The sequence below is a fragment of the Arvicola amphibius genome, chromosome 11, assembly GCF_903992535.2.
Source record: "Arvicola amphibius chromosome 11, mArvAmp1.2, whole genome shotgun sequence".
Taxonomy (NCBI): domain Eukaryota; kingdom Metazoa; phylum Chordata; class Mammalia; order Rodentia; family Cricetidae; genus Arvicola; species Arvicola amphibius.
The window spans coordinates 74557437-74578135 of record NC_052057.2 but is presented as its reverse complement, the minus strand read 5'-3'; the positions used below and the strand labels follow the sequence as shown (position 1 = coordinate 74578135).

The following is a 20699-nucleotide window of genomic DNA, read 5'->3' as shown; positions in this document are numbered from 1 at the left end:
TCTTTAAAGCATAGCAACACATTTACCTTTAAAAGAGTTCTGGGCCGGGCGGTGGTGGCGCACGCCTTTAATCCCGGCACTCGGGAGGCAGGCGGATCTCTGTGAGTTCGAGGCCAGCCGGTCTACAAGAGCTAGGTCCAGGATAGGCTCCAAGGTTACAGAGAAACCCTGTCGGGGGGGGGGGGGGGGGGGGGAGTTGAACCAGAATAAAAAAAAAAAGAGTCCTGGATATGAAGTACTATTAGAGATCTTCCATGCTTTTCCAGGCCTAACTAAACATCCCAGGATCAAACGGTAGCACAGCCAGAATCGGAGCCCAGGTCATGCAACCTGCAGAGGTCAGCGCTCTGCCCAGAGGGGAATGAGAGTCCTCAGCAACCTGGGGTCCGCGGACGCTCGGCACAGTCTAACTGCCAGCCCTAAATCGCAAAACAATCTTCTCTACCTGCCTTTAAGTATATCCGTGCGATCTGTCTCCGCTCACACCAAGGGCACAAAGAACTGACTATTGGCGGGGGGAGATTATCTCGCCCCAGGAAATGCTGATTAGCCAAACACCTTTGCGATGGATTTAACCGCAGTTCAAACTCGTCCGTAAAGGTGGCGCGGATAAGCAAGCTTCTTCGAGAAGCTGCGATGCCAGCAGCCCCAGAAGTTTGAGCGGCCCGCGTCCTACCGCGACCGCCCCCTGCCCCGCAGTATGCTGGGAAACGTAGTCCCAGCCAGGCCCAGCTCTGGTTAGTCCTCCGACAACCACGCCCCCCAGCGCCGGTCCGCCCACATCCGGTTACGAGGCCAGGTCCCGCCTCCAAGCCCATCAGCTCGCCAATGCCGCCCTCTGCCGGCCTTCCCCTAGCCGCCCAACTGTGAGCCGCTTCCGGGTACCCCGGAAGTGAACATCTGTCTTCCGGATTACGAGTCCGGACGTCCGCACGTGGTTGCCGGTTCCTGGCGGCTGCTGTAGTGAAGCTACTTTGTGCGGCTGCCCCAAAGGAAGGAACCCGAACGCCGCAGCGGCAGCCATGGAGAGCCAGAACGTGGAGGAGCTGCTGGCTAAGGCGGAGCGGGAGGAGGCGGAGAAGCTGCAGCGCATCACGGTGCACAAGGACCTGGAGCTGGAGTTCGACCTGGGCAACCTGCTGGCTTCGGACCGCAACCCCCCGACGGTGCTGCGCCAGGCTGGGCCCTCGCCGGAGGCCGAGCTGCGGGCCCTGGCGCGGGACAACACGCAGCTGCTCATCAACCAGCTGTGGCAGCTGCCGACCGAGCGCGTGGAGGAGGCGGTGGTCGCGCGCTTGCCCGAGCCGCTCACACGCCTGCCCCGCGAGAAGCCGCTGCCCCGGCCGCGGCCGCTCACCCGCTGGCAGCAGTTCGCCCGCCTGAAGGGCATCCGTCCAAAGAAGAAGACCAACCTCGTGTGGGACGAGGTCAGTGGCCAGTGGCGCCGCCGCTGGGGCTATAAGCGCGCCCGGGACGACACCAAGGAATGGCTGATCGAGGTGCCTGGCGGCGCCGACCCCATGGAAGACCAGTTTGCCAAGCGGATTCAGGCCAAGAAGGAACGCGTGGCGAAGAACGAGCTGAACCGGCTGCGGAACCTGGCCCGAGCGCACAAGATGCAGATGCCCAGCTCAGCCGGCCTGCACCCGACGGGACACCAGAGCAAGGAGGAGCTGGGCCGCGCCATGCAAGTGGCCAAGGTCTCCACCGCTTCGGTGGGGCGCTTCCAGGAGCGCCTCCCCAAGGAGAAGGCTCCCCGGGGCACCGGCAAGAAGAGGAAGTTTCAGCCCCTCTTTGGGGACTTTGCAGCCGAGAAAAAGAGCCAGTTGGAGCTCCTCCGAGTCATGAACAGCAAGAAGCCTCAGCTGGACGTGACCAGGGCCACCAACAAGCAGATGAGGGAAGAGGACCAAGAAGAGGCTGCCAAGAGGAGGAAAATGGGCCAGAAGGGCAGGAGAAAGGGGGGCCGGCAGGGACCCTCGGGCAAGAGAAACGGCGGACCGCCGGGCCAGGGAGAGAAGAGGAAAGGCGGCATGGGAGGCCGGAAGCCTTCCAGACCTCCTGCTTTTGGTGGCAAGAAGAAAGGAGCGCTGCATCAAGGTGGGAAGAGGAAGAAGTAGTAGGCTCCCCGCTGGACCTGCTGTGCCAAGCTAGGACTGTCTGTACTGAGGGTTAAGTTGTGCACGCTTCTGGCCGGTGCACGCTGTGGCCCCTGCCCTCATCTAGCTTGAGATTGAGGGGGCGGTTTCGCCTCCCCTCAGGGGCGTCAGTGCTGGACTGCGAATTAATGCTTTTCCCACAACGGAGACACTGGCTGGAAATGAAGGGCGTGTTTGAGAACAGGAGAATTAGTGAAATGATGTGGAGTAAGTTAACAGCCTGCTTTTTTTATCTTGACCTTGGGTACTGGATAAGAGTTGATCAGATTTCTGGGGCATAGTAGATTGGTTCCAACATTTTTGTATTATTTTTGTAACAAAGCTTGTATATTTATCAAAGCAAGGCGAGTGGGGGAGCCGAGTCTACCTGTGGTCTGCAAGTGTAAAGGTTACTTAATAAAAGTATGTCGCTGCCTGGTGTCGCTTTTAGCTTTGTCAGTAGAAGTTGTCCGTGAAGCCTGGGTACCCGCAGAGAGTGTACAACTGATGTTACGGTGGGGCATTTAGCTGAATGAGTACAGTGCTTTAAATGGTAAGCTGGAACCACACTCAAGAATGGTAATTAACCTTGTTACTCCAGGAAATACTTGTTGTTCTGTTTATAACCGGTGGCTTGTTTATTGCTGTCCTATGTGGGTTTTCATTATCGACCTTTTTTTTAATATTTTTTATGTATGGAGTGCACTGTCTTTACATGTATGCCTACCTGCCAGAAGAGGGCACCAGATCTCTATAGATGGTTGTGAGCCACCATGTAGTTGCTGGGAACTGAACCCAGGACCTCGAAAGAACAACCTCTGAGCCGCCCCTCCAGCCCCCTCAATGTCTTATTTTGATCTTAATAAACTTATATTTGCATAAATATCTTCTGAATGTTATTACTAGCAAACCCAGGGTGGAGGGAGGTGTGCTTTTTGTAAGCACTGATCTGTCAGTTGGTAGCAGGCTGTCGGTTACTTTAGTGTTTCCTGTTTATAAATTACTTTTAGAAACTGCAAGGAAAGCTCAAATCGTTTCATAATAATGAAAGTACTCTAGTTACTGGGTTTGGATAATGTTCTAATTAAGTTCACTGGACTTTGCCATCCTTAGTGAACCCCTAGGGGGGGAGGGGGGAGGGGCTGGCAGATGGGCACTGCTGGGCGCTGCCAGTTTATGGTTCTAAGTACCCGCAAGGCTCAAGGTGAGAACTTTATCAAGACCAAAACTGTTCACAGAGACGTAACCTTGAAGGACTTGCTCTGAGGATTTTGATTGGTTGGAGGTTTGCTTGTTTTTTGTTTACTTGTGAGACACAGCTCTGGTTTTAAAGTGTACACAGGCCCTGGTGAGTTCTTACATTCGAGTCAGCTGGCAACTGGGGCAGTTGTCTTCTCTCTGACTCCTGGAAAATGGGTTAAAGTTGGATCAGGTGACCCTGCAGAGCGAATTGGGGGATTTTTTTTCTAGGCCAGGATTGGCTGGCGGTGGGGGTGGAGCAGCCGGAGGACAAGGAGACCTGCCATGGCTGCAGCTGCGCGCGCTCGGGTCACGCACCTGCTGAGGCTCCTGCAAGGCACAGCGTGAGTACAGGCTGCAGCAAGCACGCCACCGTGCTTGGCAACCCCTGTGCGAGCCCGGCAGGCAGGCGGAACCCGAATACTTGCAGAATGCAGGAATGCGGTACCACAGTGTGCACTGGGCTGTGCAGGGCCTGAAACCATGGTAGGACAGGATGGTACCATGTGACATAGCCAGCCTTAAAGAAATATTCCCCAGAGAAGCCAGCCTGGTCCCACACAGTGTGACAGGCAGTGTAGAGCTTGGCCTTGTGGTTAAAACATTATATCAAAGCAATATATCTGTGTGCAGAAACTGCTCTTTTCTGAGACAGGCTGCTTAGGGATCTAGTGAGAGTTTGGACCCCTGATGCTTACCCCTGCAGATGAGTTATAAAAGGGGAAAGACCACAAGAAGTTACCCTCCCTAGCTTGATCCCTTCCAGAAAGGCTGAGCGCATGCGTAAATGCATGTGCACTCGATAGAGTCAGCTTGGGAGACAGAAGTCGGAGCTGACTGGAGACAGGGAAAGGACTGGACCGGAGAGGAATTCTGGCAGAGGGAAGAGCCACCCCAGAGACAGAGCTGGAGTGCAGGGCCCAAATGTAGAGTCGGCCTGCCTTACTAGGGGCCAGAAAGGCCTGAGACAGCAATGGGAAAACAGCTGGTGCTTATGAGGTTGCAACGCTGCCCATGAACTATTGGTAGCAGTAAATACTCTTCATGGTAACTCTGGCATACTGATTATTATCCCCTAGCATAAGAAAACCATGAAAATAACTGCACAATGGCACAGTCGTGGGTTAACTTTGGCTTTGCAGTCCTGTAGTAAAATGGTAAGCTGTGCTCTGAGCAACAAGCTGCTAAGCCTGCATGCCTCACTCTGAAACATTTATTATCCCCTAGCATAAGAAAACCATGAAAATAACTGCACAATGGCACAGTCGTGGGTTAACTTTGGCTTTGCAGTCCTGTAGTAAAATGGTAAGCTGTGCTCTGAGCAACAAGCTGCTAAGCCTGCATGCGTCACTCTGAAACATTAGCTTCTCAAAATGCCTGGTGACAAAATAACTCCATGGCCAGATAAATGTGGGGAGCCACTTACCGCGTTGGCATCTGTGTTGGTGTGTAAAGCCCTCTGAGGAGTCCTGCAAGAGGGATACGTGCATTCTTTTGTGCTAAACGTGTGCATTCATACTTCAAGAAAAACAAACACCATATCCCTTAGAACCAGAGTCACCCAGAACATGTCTGGACCAACCGCATGGGAAGGGAGGATGGAGTGAGTGCCAATCCGTGAGCAGGCTCCGGTGCCAGTGCAGGGAAGGGAGGCGTGGACTGAGGTTTGAAGCCGACTGTTTTACGTACATGGGTGTCTTGCCTGCCTGCCTGTCTGTGCATCACCTCTGTGCCTGGAGAGGATAAAAGAGGGCATTGACCCCCACAACTGAAGTTACAGAGGGTTGTGAGCCGCCTTTGTGGGTTCTGGGAATCAAACCCAAGACCTCTGGAAAAGCAGCCAGTGCTCTTAGGCACTGTGCCATCTCTCGGCCCCCTGGAAGCAGTTTAGTAAGGAAGGAAGCATGGTCTATCAGGCCAGAAAGAAAGGATTCCTCCTTGGGGCCTCAGAAGACTACTCCAGAAACTGACAGGAGAGACACTTTTCTAGAAGAAAAGAGGCGGAAGGAAGGTGGCTCCCCAGCAGGGAAGTAACTAGGGCAAAGTGCATGATGTGGGAGGAATGGAGGGGTAGCCTCTTTTCAGGAGCTAAATCCCAGAGATGGAGCAAGATGTGGAGCCGGTGGGCGGGGCTGGGTCTGCACTTCATTCTCCATGGAAGCAGTTGTAAAGGGTGAGGTCATCGGGGAAGCCACCACCACACTGGGTACTGGAGCTAACAAAGGTGCAGCAGAGAAGGCAGTTTGGAAACCAGTAAACATGGGAATGAGAAATGACGGTGGAAACCAACCGTGGCACAGCCTGGGAGTGAGTGGAGAAATAGCTGGGGCCTTGGTATGCGAGACTGTATATAAAGCTTAGGGGAGAAAGAAGGGTCAGATGGCTGAAGCCCAGGAGCAAACCGAATGTGTAAGGGGTGGGCAGAGTGAGAAACGGGCAGAAGTGACAATCCAGGAGAGCAGGGAATCTTGGAACCCCAAAGAAAGTGCTAGCTGCCCACTGGGGGTCCTCTGGAGAGCTGGACATGCTCTTAACTGATGAGCCGGCTCTCTGCGGCTCCATTTACACCTATACTTTATATTAGGATCCTGGACAACGGATTGAGGGATCACTAGAGATCCTTTCCAGTGCAGCCACGTTGAATAAATCTCTCTCTGCTTTTGACTCTCTTGGCTCCCTAATTGGCCTTTTGAGGACAAGTGGCTGAGCCTAGTTAAGACAGCCAGATCTCAGGCTCCAGCCTGGGCTTGATTTCAGGGACCGAGGAGTGCGCTGGACGTAAGGACACAGCCTGCCAATGTAGACCAGGGAGAATCAAAGAGTGAGCAAGCCTGAGGGTTTCAGACATGAATCTCTTAATAGGCTAGGAAGGATAGTGAGGGGGGAGCCTGAGGACCTCAAACAGGTGGACATCCTCAGAAGGCAAGAGAGGACCAAGCAAGAACTTCCGCTAAGGGTTTACAAGTGAGTTAATTAGTCCTAGAATTTAAAATAGCACCAGAGTGGGAAGAGGCAGCCATATCCCCAGCGTTGATTTCAGATGTCTTTGCTCTCTTGTCCAAGGAAGGCTTAATAAAGGCAGGTTCTGCAAAGAAAGCTAGCGGTTGAGCTGGGCCTGACAGACTGTCCCCTGCAGGAGGCAGGTGACCACTAGGTGCAAGCCTTGCTTTATAAATTTGTGTGACCTCGGGAAGTCCGGAGATCCTGAGAGCCATCAGAGTTAACCACCCTTTTCCTTCCTTTATACCTTTCCCACTCCTTGGGTGTTTTAATTCCAGATTTGAATTTTGGCGCGGTGGGGAGGAGGGGCTATGAAGTGTTTGCCGACACCCCGCTATGGCAAGGTTCTCTGAGTCATAAAAGAGAAACAAATGAATAAGAGAAACTAAAGCCAGAAGGAAAAACTGTCCTAGAAATAGCGGCTGTGGAAGAGAAGGAGGGGAAGTCTCCAGAAAAGAGAACGTGGACAGTGTGTGGGTGAAGGGCTTCAGGAAGGAGAATGTGCTAGGCGTGTGCCCTGTAAAGACAGGACCAGCTCACAGAACCTGGGATGCCACAGAGAATGGGGTAGCTGGAGGGGGGGGGGGCGGGAGTGGTCTGAGAGCTTCTGGGAGCTCAAGTGCAGAGCCAGTTTGAGGATAACTAAATACCTTGGAGATGTGAGAGAACTACGTAGAAAGTTCCCAGGGTTGCGAGCTGAGTGGGAAGAGGTACGTGATTCAGTCAAAGGCCCTGACCAGTCAGTTCTGGCTGGAGCCTCATGAATCCAGGGCCCCATCAGCGCCCCATCTCTGAGCTGGCTGCAGGCCTTGGATAGGCACCACTTGAATAAACACCCTCAGGAAAAGGATTGTTTCTGTGCTGACTGGTGCTGAGTAGACGCTGATGGGTTGGTTTTTGTCTTTGGTGCTATCTTGAGTTTGTCGTTTTTTCTGCTTTCTGGTCCATACTCTGCCAGCTGCGACCCATTTAGTCCCAGGACTAGAATGTTCTTTAAGAGTTAGTTAAGGCTCCTCACTTGGGTTTCCTGTTTCTATTGATATTTTCCTTTTTTCTTTTCCCTAGATGCCAGTGCCCAACACATTCTCACACTTACTCCCAAGGTAATGCATTTTGAGTTACTCCATCAGCTTCGGTTTATTTCCTACCCCTAGCATGGACCAAGTGCAGAAAGGGGAAACCAAGGCAGGAGGGAGGTAGGCTGATGAAAGTAGCTTCTCTCTCTGTGAAGCTGGCAATGCGTAGCTCTGAGAGTGCCAGGTTAGCTGAGTGCATGACATATAACGCTATTTATGCTTTCAATTTAAAACACAGTATTTTTCCAAACTGAAAACACACTTAGGGTATTTGAAGAATGTTTAGGTTCTTCAGGAAGAAGGCTTTGGGGTCAAAAGACGGCTCTAAAAACTAAAGTAAGGTGATTGCTAGAAGAAAAAAAAATCTTGCCCATATCCATTTTTAAAATAATCTATTTCTTAATAATTAAAAGTAATAGCAAAAGGTTTCCACTCCCTTCACCTTAATCCTTGCCAGACTGCATTGTAGCTTCAGCCTGTCACCAGGATGTCACATGAATTATTGACACAGAAATTGGTTTTCTCTTTGGCAGGAGGTTAGCTCTAGAGAGGCAAGGAGAGAGGGCAGGCCATGCATGCTCCCTCGCAGAGGGCACAGCAGGCCTGAGGAGTAAGGGAGAGTGAGTTACTAAGGCCTTACCCTGCTTCATGAGAGGTTCCCTCCGGGCAGATGGGGCCTCTAGCCACCAGCCGTGAGTGGAACCAGCCTTGAAAGTCCTGGGAAAACAGGCAGAATATTGTTTTCAACTGTTTTGTGCTAATTTTTTTTTTGGGGGGGGGGACTTTTTCTGCTTGGGGAATGACTCAGAGAGAACTCCAAAGAAACACTAGTAGCAAGAGTGTCTACAGAGCCTTAGAGGAACCAGAGAAGTTTGGGTTTTGGTAGGGCGATGCCTTTGCCCTCGAGGAACAATGCGGTCCTGTTGTTGTCTAGTTCCGGCCTCTTTAACAAAGCAAAACAAAAGTAGCACAAATTATTGTTGACTTTCCTTTATCTTATGGCTGACCTGAGCGGATTCTAAGTAGATTAAAAGGAAAGAAGAGGGTCCGGGGAGACAGCTCAGCAGGTGAGGATGTTTAACCATATGAACCCGGCGACCTGAGTCTGAACCCCAGAATTTGCATGAACATGTGTCTGACCTCCGCAGGCACACTGTGGCACACGCAGTCATCATGCACACACAACAATAACATTTTAAAATAGGAAATTCATTGATGGCCCCTTACTGCCCCAACAGAACAACTAGCTTTATACAGAAATTTAAAGAACCAGTTTTTAGTACTTTTTTGTAAATAATAAATAAATAAATAAATAAATAAATAAATAAATTTGATGTACAACCGTGAAATGCTGAAAAGGTGTGCTTTTAGGTGGGGATTTCAGGAAGATGTTTATGTTCACTGCTGGATTTTATTATCAGAAAAACAATTGCGTAGGCTTAGTTTTTGATGCCTGCTCTGATGGTCCTCTCTGCGCTTCCAGCCCCCGGACTCTCGCCTTCTGGAAAAACAACAGACTATGCGTTTGAGGTAGGTTTATCAATTCATTCTCTCTTGTATGGATGGCCTGAAAGGAGACTACAGGGTTTGCTGACGCGCTAGTGTGTCATTTGAAATCTGTCGGTAACTGGTGCTCGACAGTCTCAGCTGAGCAGGTGCCCACGGTGCAGCAATGTGCTTGGTGAAGATAGTAGAATACGGTCTGGAAACAGGAATAATGAATAAAACGCTACCTTTTATACAGATATTAAGATATTACAAACCCCCAGTTCACAGACTGTCCAAATTGTATGTATCCAGTGTCTGAAAATTTGCCTCGGGTCTTAATTAACAAAAGAAGCTATCTTGTGGAAGAAGAATAAAGAAACAACTAATTCCGGATGCAGTTTGCCACACTAATTCCATAATTACTTTAATTGTTTGTTTAACTCCCTGCCCCCTCCTAGTATAGGAGCAATAAATTAGACAGTCACTGACAGCCCCAGCCACGTCTGAAAGGCCCAGCCTCTGACAGCCCAGCCACACCTGAAGGAAGGGCCAGCCTCCACTCACCCCACATGATTACTGACGCTTGAAAAATGTGTGGTGGTTTCTGGGTCATTTGAGAGTGACAGAGACCCAGGTGACCCTCTTGGATTGTTTAAATACCCATTTTAAAGAGTTAGTAACCATTTTTTAAAAAGAAAGAAAGCAACCTGAACACATCATGAATCAAACACCCCATAGCTGTGTTTTGTTCTGTTCTTTAATTGAAAAGTAGCCTGTGTGCATTAGTGTGAAACTCTGCTTCTGTGTGTGAACTCAGAAGCCCATATAATTCTGTTTTGGTTAGAGTCCAGCAGAAGGCCTTCCACAGAGCTCCCCTTGGTGTTGGTGGGCGGAAGGCTACGTGGGTGTGTATGGACACACACAGGGGTTGGACAAATGAAGGGGCAAAAACTGCAGAACAGACATTTACACTGGAAAGTAAGAAATTCGAGAGTTAATTTTGATGCGGGGGTTAGGGAGGCCAGATGTTTAAAGCTGAAGAAACAAGTGAGAATTTATTATGTATTTGGGAAAAGACAAAGACACAATTTCAGTGTGACTGGAACCAAGGTTTGCTTAAAGAAGCAGGGAAGCCAGAGGTGAGAGAGCAGACCGTGCTAAAGAACCTACCATTTATTCTCTCAACCGTGAGGCGTCATCTCTGGCTTTCAGGAATACATCGGCCAACTCTAATACACCTAAATCTCTTTTTCTCTTTTCAGATGGCTGTTTCAAATATTAGATACGGGGCAGGAGTCACAAAGGAAGTAGGCATGGCAAGTATTTGTGACGCAGGTGGCCTCTGTTGTGTCTCGTAAACATGAGTATTACAGACAGTGATTGAATTCTGTGTTCCTAAAGAGCACATGAAACTCACCCGAAGTATCTAGCACCGTGTCATTCTATTACAGGATCTACAGAATATGGGCGCCAAGAAGGTCTGCTTGATGACAGACAGGAACCTCGCCCAGCTCCCTCCTGTCCAAACAGTTCTGGACTCCCTGGTGAGGAGTAACATCAGCTTCCAGGTCTATGATGGCGTGAGGGTGGAGCCCACAGACGGAAGGTAAGGTCTTAGCGTGCAAAAGCCAGCAAGATGGCCGCCTTGGAAAATTTGCCCAGGCCTTACGGAACAGCATGGTAGTGTGTGTAAATACATATCGTAAGGCTCTTTTGTTTTCTGTTCTCCCAGCTTCATGGATGCGATTGAGTTTGCCAAAAAGGGAGCCTTTGATGCGTATGTGGCTGTAGGCGGGGGCTCCACCATGGACACCTGTAAGGCCGCTAACCTGTACGCGTCCAGCCCCCGCTCTGAGTTCCTCGATTACGTCAATGCCCCCATTGGGAAGGGGAAACCCGTGACCGTGCCTCTGAAACCGCTGATCGCAGGTAAACACGCCGCCCCTTCGCTTTAGGAGACCTTGGGTACCACGCTAGCCCTAGCCGTTGATTTCAAGGTCTGGATTTCCAGAACCTCTGCTTTGTTCCTTTCCAGTCAAATCAATGTGTTAATTAGAGAACAAAGCAGGCAGCCATTGCTTATGTGAAAACTCTGACCTTCACCATCGCACAGATAGGCCAATGGGTCAGTGGGAGGAAGCGTGCAGTTTCAGGCCAGGAGGAAGGATCCTCACTGACTTTTGGTAGGTCCCTCTGTTGGCAGCCTTGTCCCCAGACCCATCTGCCTGGTCTCATCTCCCAGCCACCACAGAGTCGGGGGAAGACAATTGCTGTTTTCTCTCAGTGGCTCTTCCCTTTCTTCTACACAATGGCTCCAGCTGACCTGGAGCTCTGTGTCTTGCCCGGACATGTGGCCAGCATGTGTGTGTGCCCAGTGTACAAATCCATATAAAAAATGGCTTGACTGTTCCTCGGGGTGGGGGCTTGGGGCTTCCTAGTCATTTCTTCCCTCTGTTTCTACAGCCATTAGCACACACATAGAAGCTCTGTCGTTAAAATGCAGTGACTAGGAATAGCGGGACATCCTGTGTAAGTCTCGTCCCTGCTCTCCCTGCTTCTGCCCCTGATGTAAGCAGTCTTGGTAGGGACTTGAGGGAGTCGATGCCGGCTGAACTGCTGTGACCGGAACGAGGGAGCAGTGGGGAGCAGTGTAACTGGAGTCTGGCCAGTGGAACCCACTGGTGAAACCGTGCCGGCGTCACACAGAGAGGTGATTAGTGAAGTTTAGAAACTTGACCGAACTACAAAACCACAGGACCCAGCACAAGCAGCTCGTTCCTGTGCCCGTTGCCAAGAGGGAATAAAGATGTCTTTTAGAGACAGGATGTGCTACTGTTCCTACCAGAGGTGCTGGGCAGCTTGATCTCTGGCTCTAGAGAGCCAAGCTTTCCAGAGCTTATTGCTGTTTATATGAAACGTACTTTCCACATAGGTATGATTAATGTACGCATGTTAATACTGATGTAGATATCATACATGCATGTTACAACAGAGATCATATATTCAACACAGTTTCATGTTAGTACAGACACAGACAATATGTGTATAAAACCTGTTTGCACAGATCCAGGCAGCATGCTGTAGCACAATGCCTGCTCTACACGCTACGGTATGGTTTGTGAGTCAGGCAAGGGGCTGGAGACTGAAACACACACACACACACACACACACACACACACACAGACAGACAGACAGACAGACAGACAGACAGAGACACAGGTAACGCCTAGAACTCCCGCTTTATTGTGTTCCAGGGTAGCTTTTATAGGCTCTCTTTGACCAATGGCCACTCCCTAACTCTCAGCTGCAAGCCCACCAGAAACTACTTCCCTGCCATCAGGAACTCCTGAGGTGCTCAGAGCAGCTGCAAAACAAGTTGTTTGCTCAAAACAGCTGCAAGCGTAGGAAAACAAATTGTTTACTCCAGCAGACAGGGGTCACAAGAAATTCAAGGTCTGGGGGTCCACAGTCCCCAACAGCATGTGTGTTAAATATGCATACACGTTAACCATACATGTATGTTAATTTATCATATGTTCAATATAAATTCACAAAATATATTTGTATATATACAGATAGCATACATATTAAACACACATGCATGTTAACCATATATACATGTTAATGAAGCCATGTATATATCTAATTTTTTTCATATTTCAACCACAGTTCTCCCTCCAACCTCTCCTCCTGCTCCCCTGCACTTCCCCCCAGCCCACCCCCAATCCACTCATCCCAGTGGGTAAGGGCTCCCACAGAGAGTCAACAAAGTCTGGCACATTAAGTTGGGACAGAACAAGGTCCTCCACCCTACATTAAGGCTGAGCATGGCATCCCACCCTAGGGAATGGGCTTCAACAAGCTAGCTCATGTACCAGGAATAGATCCTGATCATACTGCCAGGGGCCCCTCAGATAGTCCAAGCTTCACCTCTGTCTTCCATATTTGGTGGGCCTAGTTTGGTCCCGTGAAGTCTCAAAAGCATGTATATTATGTTAACAAATGTAAAAGTCATGTAAATGTTAAACAGACCACACGTTAAAAGATATGATACAGGCTGGGTGGTAATGGCACATACCTTTAATCCCAGCTCTTGGGAGGCAGAAGCAGGTGGATCTCTGTGAGTTCAAGGCCACCCTGGTTTACAGAGAGAGTTCCAGGACAGGCTCCAAAGCTACACACAGAAACCTTGTCTTGAAAAAACAAATAAAAAAGATTTATATATGATATACATTAAGTATACATGTACATTCAAACATCATAATGTATGTTATGTGCTAACACAGATACAGACTGCCTACATGCATGCTAATGTAGTCACAGGCATAACATGCTGATTAGAACATACACACATGTATTAATGCAACATGGATGTCACATGACTCCTTAGCGTATATGGTACACAGATTCTCCTTTTCAGTCTTTGCTCCTCATTTCTGAGGTGGAATTAAGTATCTCCGCTGGCCTCTGTTCAGATCCCTTCTAATATTAATATTATTTTGTTCAAGTTCCAACTACCTCAGGAACTGGCAGTGAGACAACAGGGGTCGCCATCTTTGACTATGAACATTTGAAAGTAAAACTGGGTAAGAATTTTATTCATTAATTTCTTTTGAACTTCCATCTCTCTATCTTCTCTCTCTCTCTCTCTATATAATATCTATATATATATATATATACATACATACACGTGTGTGTGTGTGTGGTGTGCGTTGTGTGTGTGTACATGTGGGAATGTATTCCACTGCTGTGGGAATATGCCTTTGCAGGCCAGCTGGTGTCAGATCCCCTAGAGCTGGAGTTACAGGCAGGCCTGAGCCACTTGACCTGGGTGCTGGGAACCGAACTTAGATCCTTTGAAAGAGCAATAATTGCTCTTAGCCACTGAGTCATCTCCCCAGCCCTGAATGCCATGAATTTTTAATAGGCATACGCCTCTGCCCATATCAGTGGTTTGTATTCAATAGTAAATGGGTGTTCCCTCTCTTTGACATTTTTAACATTTTAAATCAATTTATCAAAACATGATTTTATACAATGAGATGTGGTACTTTTTAAGAGTCTGTTTGATGGGTTTAACAAATACACACGGCCAATCAAGATCCTAGACATCCCGTAAGTCCACAGAGTTGTCTGAGTCCATCCCAGCAAGTCCCCTACAGGCCCACCCCAGTTCGTTCCTGTTCTGTTTTCTATCTTCATCAGTCATTTGGGGGCTACTGCCGACCCTTGACTGCTGTGTGGTAGAAAATGACCCCCTCCCTCGAGTTGGTTCTGCAATATACTGCTTCCGCCTGGCAGCAGAATAAACTGATTTTTCAGCTATGTCCAGAGTCATTCTTTCTTTTAGTTTTAAATTACATGCCCCCTTAACAAAAAACAAAACAAGCAGCATTTAAATTCAGCCTTACGGTTTCTGCTTATGTACGTATTATCTAATCTTTATTCTTATAGCTTCAAGTGGTGTGTGTGTGTGTGTGTGTGTGTGTGTGTGTGTGTGCACACCTGTGTAAGGCCTAGTCTTAGGCTAACTCTGGGTGGCTAAGTGACCTGTCTACTGCCGCACAGCCAGGAGTAGAACAATGGCCAGGGGTGTGCTAGTGAACACTTAGAACCGAATGAGAAATAAGCCCTGGTTTGCGTCCTTGCCAGTTTCTGTGTAGTAAGCACTGCCAGCAGTGTCCCTCCTCCAGGCAGCTGAAAGAGCTACACGAACTGTCCCCTGGGATCCTGGAAGCCAGCACAGCCCTGAGAGCACGGGTTCTGGTCCCAGGTCACTCTCCACTGCTCCTTGCATCGCGACATGAAAATGCATCTTTTCTCATACTTTTGTTTTTAAATGTATGGTCCTAAGGTTACTTCATTCTTAAGGGAGCCCACGCCTTTAACATACTAAAATTCCTTTTGTTTTAGGCATTGCTTCACGAGCCATTAAGCCCACGCTGGGACTAGTTGACCCTCTGCACACCCTGCACATGCCCTGCCAGGTGGTGGCCAACAGTGGCTTTGATGTCCTTTGGTAGGTACCGCTGCCACCCACAGGACTGGTCTGTGAATAGTGTGTTGCCACCTAGGGGGCTGTATGCAATGATAAGCCTTCCCTGATTAACTGTATAGCACCCCTCATATTGCCTGACATTGTCTCCTCTTCTAGAGGGAAAGGTCCAATTAGAGCCCACAAGCCTACCTCAGACAGGCTATCCCACCCTGGACAACATCGGAGGCTGTGGGGCCACAGCTAAAGGTTCAGTTTAAGATGACATGAAGCACCTCTGGACTATACTGCCTGACTCTATGGCCACAAACTGGGGAAGGATTAGGCTGCAGTCAAGGGAGGTCAGTAAAGGTGGCTAGTGTTTCTGGGGTGGAGGACCAGCATGTGTGCTCTCAGGACCTGGAGGACCAGCGTGTGTGCTCTCAGGACCTGGAGGACCAGCATGTGTGCTCTCTGTCAGGACCTTACACACATCACCTCTCTGTAACACTGCAGTGTGAGACTCTCACAAGAGAAAAGGAGATTGGGTTGCCAGGGTTTAGGAACTTGACCAGGCTCACAGTAGGCGCCTGTGGTTTCGGCTGTGATGTGCCAAGACCCCATCTGTATACCTACTGCAGATCCCGTTCCTGAGCTAGGCCATATTGCCAGTTTCCTGAGCAGCACCCGGCTCTCACTTGCAAGTCTCAAACCACCATAGTCCATCACTAGTACAGAATGTTGTGTCCTTCTAAAACAGAAGATTTGTTTCTATTTTTAGTTATGAGATAAGGTCTCTCTATACTGACTGTCCTAGAACTCACTACGTAGACCAGACTGACCTCGAATCATGGAGAGATCCACTCTGCTTCTGTCTCCAGAGTGCTGAGATTAAAGGTTGTGCCTCACCAACATCCAGCTGTCAGCATCTCTTAACATCCGTATGCGGCATGTATTTTTTCTTTTTTTTTTTTTTTTTTTTATCCCAGGCACTGTGTTTCAAACACACTGCATCTTTGCATCGGCATGCTATGATGTTAATCTGCTGGGGTCTGTTTTAAATGGTGGCATATGAAAGTCCGTGCAGTGGGGGCTGTCTCTTCTCCTGCACCCACCACCTCCTCAGGAGCAGGACTCGGTATAACACTCCTCTTCTCCCACCATGCCCAAACTCGGCAGATCCGGTTTCTTGGGCCCCTTGACTCTCTCACACCTGTCTGTCTCCTCAGGCTTCATTCTTCCTCCTTGGTTCAGGTCTGCATCGGCTGTTCGGCCATTCCTCAGACCATTGCAGTAACCTCCTTATAGGCGTTCCTAAATCCGATCCATAGTCTTTCCACCTCTCCCATAAGCTTCCAGACTGCGATATGCCAGCACGCGCGCAAGAACACTCACACACAACTCCTTATGTGTCTGAAATGTCCCTCACGGGCCCACGCGTTGGAACACTTGGTCCTCTGCTGGTGCTGCTGTTTTGAGAGGTCATGCAGCCTTGAGGAACTGGAGCCTGGCTGGTGGCAATATGTCACTAGGGGTAGACTTTGGGGGTTACAGCCTGGCTCTACTTCCTGTCCTGTTATCTACTTGCTGATTTGGTCAACACACCAGACGCTCTGCCCTGAGCCCTGGTGTGTGAGCCTGGCTTCTACCACCATGCCCTTCCTTTGCCTGTCTCCCCTGGTGCACTGTGAGCTTGGTGAGGACAGGGTCACCTTACTCTCATCCCCAGCACTACCCCCAGGGCATGTGACTGACACATCGCAGGTGCAATCGAATGATGTCCATCTGAGCCAGAAGTGACCATCATTCTGTCTAACCTCCGGTCTGTTCCTGTGTCCTATTACCTAGAAAACTAACTCCACCCTGTTCAATATTGTTAGAAATTTGATGAGATATCTCCAATTGTTTAAGAATAGTGGAAATAAGCCGGGCGGTGGTGGCGCACGCCTTTAATCCCAGCACTCGGGAGGCAGAGGCAGGCGGATCTCTGTGAGTTCGAGGCCAGCCTGGTCTACAAGAGCTAGTTCCAGGCCAGGCTCTAAAAAAAAAAAAAAGCTGCAGAGAAACCCTGTCTCGAAAAACAAAACAAAACAAAACAAAAAAAAAAAAAAGAATAGTGGAAATAAAGTTGCCCTCCCTGGCTATAAAGCACATAATAAGTCTACCGTGGACCAAGCAATAACCTGGGGGGGGGGGGGGGCGCCCCAGACCCAGACCTCACTGCCTACAGAGGGGTGGGGGAGGAGGAAGACATCGACTCTGCTTCGTTGGGCAGCTATCCATCACTGTGGCCAAACACCCGAAATAATCACCTTAGAAGGAAGACAGGCTGGGGCTAAAGAGATGGCATTGGCTGCTTTTTCAGAGGACACGGGTTCCATTCCCAGCCCCCACATGACAGCTCACGGCTGTCTGTGACTCCAGCTCCCAGGGACCCGACACCTTCACACAGACACAACAACAATGCACAGAAACAGGAAACGTGAAAAAGTCATTTAACATTTTTTTTAAAAGAAAGGGTTATTTTGGTTTGTGTTTAGATATGTCCACGGTCACTTGGCCTTGCTGTTTCGAGTCTGTGATGGCACACGATATCATGGTGGCAACACATGGCAGTCAGAATACAAGGAGGGACAAAGAGTTCCATTGTCCCTTCCAACGCACCCTGTGGCCTGACCTCCCTCTACTAGGCCTCACCTACTAAAAGCTTTACTACTTCTCTGAAACACTCAGAGCCAACCTTGAGTGTAAGGCACATTAAAAAATAGACTCCAAGCCGGGCGGTGGTGGCGCACGCCTTTAATCCCAGCACTCGGGAGGCAGAGGCAGGCGGATCTCTGTGAGTTCGAGGCCAGCCTGGTCTACAAGAGCTAGCTCCAGGACAGGCTCAAAAAAAAAAAAAAAAAGCTGCAGAGAAACCCTGCCTCAAAAAACCAAAAAAAGAAAAAAGAAAAAAAATAGACTCCAGTCTTTTTCAGGTGAAAAGTTTAAAATGGCCAGGCAGTGGTGGCACACACCTTTAATCTCAGCACTTGGGAGGCAGAGAGAGGTAGATCTCTGAGTTGTGAGGCCAGCCTGGTCTACAGAGAGAGTTCCAGGACAGCAGGGTTACACGGAGAAACCCTGTCTCAAAAAAAAAAAAAAAATCAAAATGTAGCTATAATAAGCTTTGCAAGGGATGAAGGGCGAGGAGGAAGGCAATGCCCGGTCTACGTGTTTATGTTCCCCTGCAGCCATGCTCTGGAGTCCTACACGGCCATTCCCTACAACATGCGGAGCCCCTGCCCTTCCAACCCCATCCAACGGCCAGCCTACCAGGGCAGCAACCCAATCAGTGATATTTGGGCGGTCCATGCACTGCGGATTGTTGCCAAGTATCTGAAGAGGTATGTCACCCTGGGGAGAAAGAGCTGGGATTAGAAACTCGTGAGCTGCTCTCCGGTGAACCCTGGCATGCCTGATGCTGACACGGTGAGCTGACATGGTATACTGTCTGCTCGCCAGGGCAGTCACTAGTGACCTCTGAAGGGATCTGAGGTCAGGCAGGCGAATATTGGACAAATAGGCAACAGTTTCAGGACAACTGAAGCACCTAAAATGTAAAGAAGACAGATGAAATAAAGAGAGGTTTGCTCACCAAAGCCCCCAAACTAGCCGGATATGGCAGTACACACCTGTAACTCAAGAACTTGGGGGAGCCTGATATAGGAGGATTGCCACGAGTTTGAGGTCAGGCTGTGCTACGCAGTGAGTACTAAACCAGCCAGGGCTATGAAGCAAAACTCTTTCAGAACAACAGCTCCCACGGTGAAGCTGGGGTGACTGAGCGGGAATGAGAACCACACAGGCCTATGCTGGCTGTGTCATCTATGCCCCGAAGGCACGCAGGAGCCACCCATGGAGAAAACTCACGTGAATTAAAGTTAAGAAAAAAAAATGTAGCTACTCAGGAGACAGAAAAGACAGAATGTGAAAGGATTCCTGGAAGGTTTAAAAGATTTAAGAACATAAGTACAAGCTGGGTGTGGTAGCAGCACCTGGAATCCCGACGACTGGGGAAACTGAGGCAGGGGGGTCACTCGAGTACAGGAACTTGAGACTAGCCTAGGCAATGTAACTAGACCTTGTATCTAAAAACAAAAGTTTAAACGAAATATTGTAAAAGTCGACTAATCCTTACATTTTTTTAAAGAATACAAATATATAAGTATACGTATTTACAGCCATTTATGAAAGAGTAAATAGGAACAGACTCCTGAAACAGCAAGAACATACAGTTCAGTGTGGATCAGTGTCACAGAGAGAAAGATGTCTAGGCTGGCTTGGCCTGCAGGTAGCCTAGGGTGACAGGGCTCCTGGTGCCCTCTGAGAGTGTACACTCCGAGTCTGCTCACAACCGTCAGGATCATTGACCCATGACGAAGAGGGAGTCCCAGGTCACCTCCCTAGAGCACACACACAGTGCAAGGTCAGGGCTCTGGTCCCAGCACCTTCCCATCGGCTGAGCGACGTATGCCCTTGGTGAGACCGCTGATGAGAAAAATATGTTTGCCTTCGGTTTTCATCGAGAAGACAAGCGGTTGTTTGAGTAACCTGCCTAATTTTCCTCCCCCTTCTTGCCTTTCCCTGAGGCAGCTCTTTATTCAGAAGACAGTGGCAATGTTGGGGCATCACTCCGTATTTCTGTAACTCAACAGGGCTGTCAGAAACCCCGAGGATCTGGAAGCGAGGTCTAGTATGCACTTGGCAAGCGCATTCGCTGGCATCGGCTTTGGCAACGCCGGTGTTCATTTGTGGTAAGCGAACACACAATTTATTTTCTTGACTCAAGGTACTGTTTTCTAAATAGTTCAGAACAAGGGGCAAATTTTAAATATGCTATACAAGGAAGAAATCTGAGGTTTCCCAAATATTTTCTTAATTTGAATTCAGTAGATTAGGTCATGGGTTTTCTGTGACAACTTTAAATTCATATGCTATACAGTCTGCTCATTTAAAACGTATGTAATTCAGTGGCTTTTAATCTGTGCACAGAGTCCTGCACCCTTTAGTTTTAGAACATTTTATTACCTGCGTAAAAAAAAAAAACCCACATCCTCAGCTCACCAATGCCAGAACTTCCCTTGATGCCTAGAGACCACTGAGCAACTTCCCTTCTCTGGAATTCTCCATTTGGGGCATGTCATAGGCATAAAAGCACCTGGTCCTATGCTTTATTTGGATGCTCTTAGAACCTTACCTCACTTCTCTTCACAGCCAAATCATAGTCTATTATATGGAGATGCAACTTTTCTTTTTCTTTTCCAAGATAAGGTTTCTCTATGTAACAGCTCTGTCTGTCTTGTCCTGGAACTCACTCTGTAAACCAGGCTGGCCTCGAACTCACAGAGATCCACCTGCCTCTGCCTCCTGATTGTTGGGATTAAAGGTGTGTGCCACCACTGTCTGGCTGAGATACCACATTTTATTTGACCTGTTATCAACTGGTGAAAATTTGTTGCTATAAATAATAATACTGTACAGATTTTTGTGTGTACATTTTTATTTCTCTTACTTGACACAAATAAATGGAATTTCTGGATCTATGGAAATTTTTTATTAATTTTTTTAGTGGCTATAACATTTTTAATTCATACCAGCAATGTATGAGGGCTCTTGCCTCTCTGTATCTCGCTATATATTGCAATTTGTAAAATCTCAAATGCAGGATTTTTCCCATAAAAGAGAGAGGGAGCAATCAAAATCTTCGTTAATAGCCCCAAAATAATCTTTGACTGAAATGTT

General features: G+C 48.7%; 2 protein-coding genes across 2 annotated transcripts in view; both read left to right on the top strand.

The window, feature by feature from the left end:
- The first annotated feature begins 926 nt into the window (after positions 1 to 926).
- On the top strand, positions 927 to 3021 carry Rrs1 (ribosome biogenesis regulator 1 homolog). Its single transcript, XM_038347760.2, has one exon. The coding sequence runs from the start codon at positions 1023 to 1025 to the stop codon at positions 2118 to 2120; it is 1098 nt and encodes a 365-aa protein (XP_038203688.1). The 5' UTR covers positions 927 to 1022; the 3' UTR covers positions 2121 to 3021.
- Positions 3022 to 3522: 501 nt separating this feature from the next.
- The window catches only part of Adhfe1 (alcohol dehydrogenase iron containing 1), a 30855-nt gene continuing 13678 nt past the window's right edge, over positions 3523 to 20699 (top strand). The window contains exons 1-10 of the mRNA XM_038347192.2: positions 3523 to 3721; positions 7443 to 7480; positions 8937 to 8983; positions 10204 to 10257; positions 10393 to 10547; positions 10674 to 10870; positions 13450 to 13527; positions 14855 to 14960; positions 18149 to 18301; positions 19613 to 19711. Of these exons, the coding sequence (XP_038203120.1) occupies positions 3663 to 3721; positions 7443 to 7480; positions 8937 to 8983; positions 10204 to 10257; positions 10393 to 10547; positions 10674 to 10870; positions 13450 to 13527; positions 14855 to 14960; positions 18149 to 18301; positions 19613 to 19711 (986 nt within the window). The 5' untranslated portion in view covers positions 3523 to 3662. The remainder of the gene's footprint in view (positions 3722 to 7442; positions 7481 to 8936; positions 8984 to 10203; positions 10258 to 10392; positions 10548 to 10673; positions 10871 to 13449; positions 13528 to 14854; positions 14961 to 18148; positions 18302 to 19612; positions 19712 to 20699) is intronic.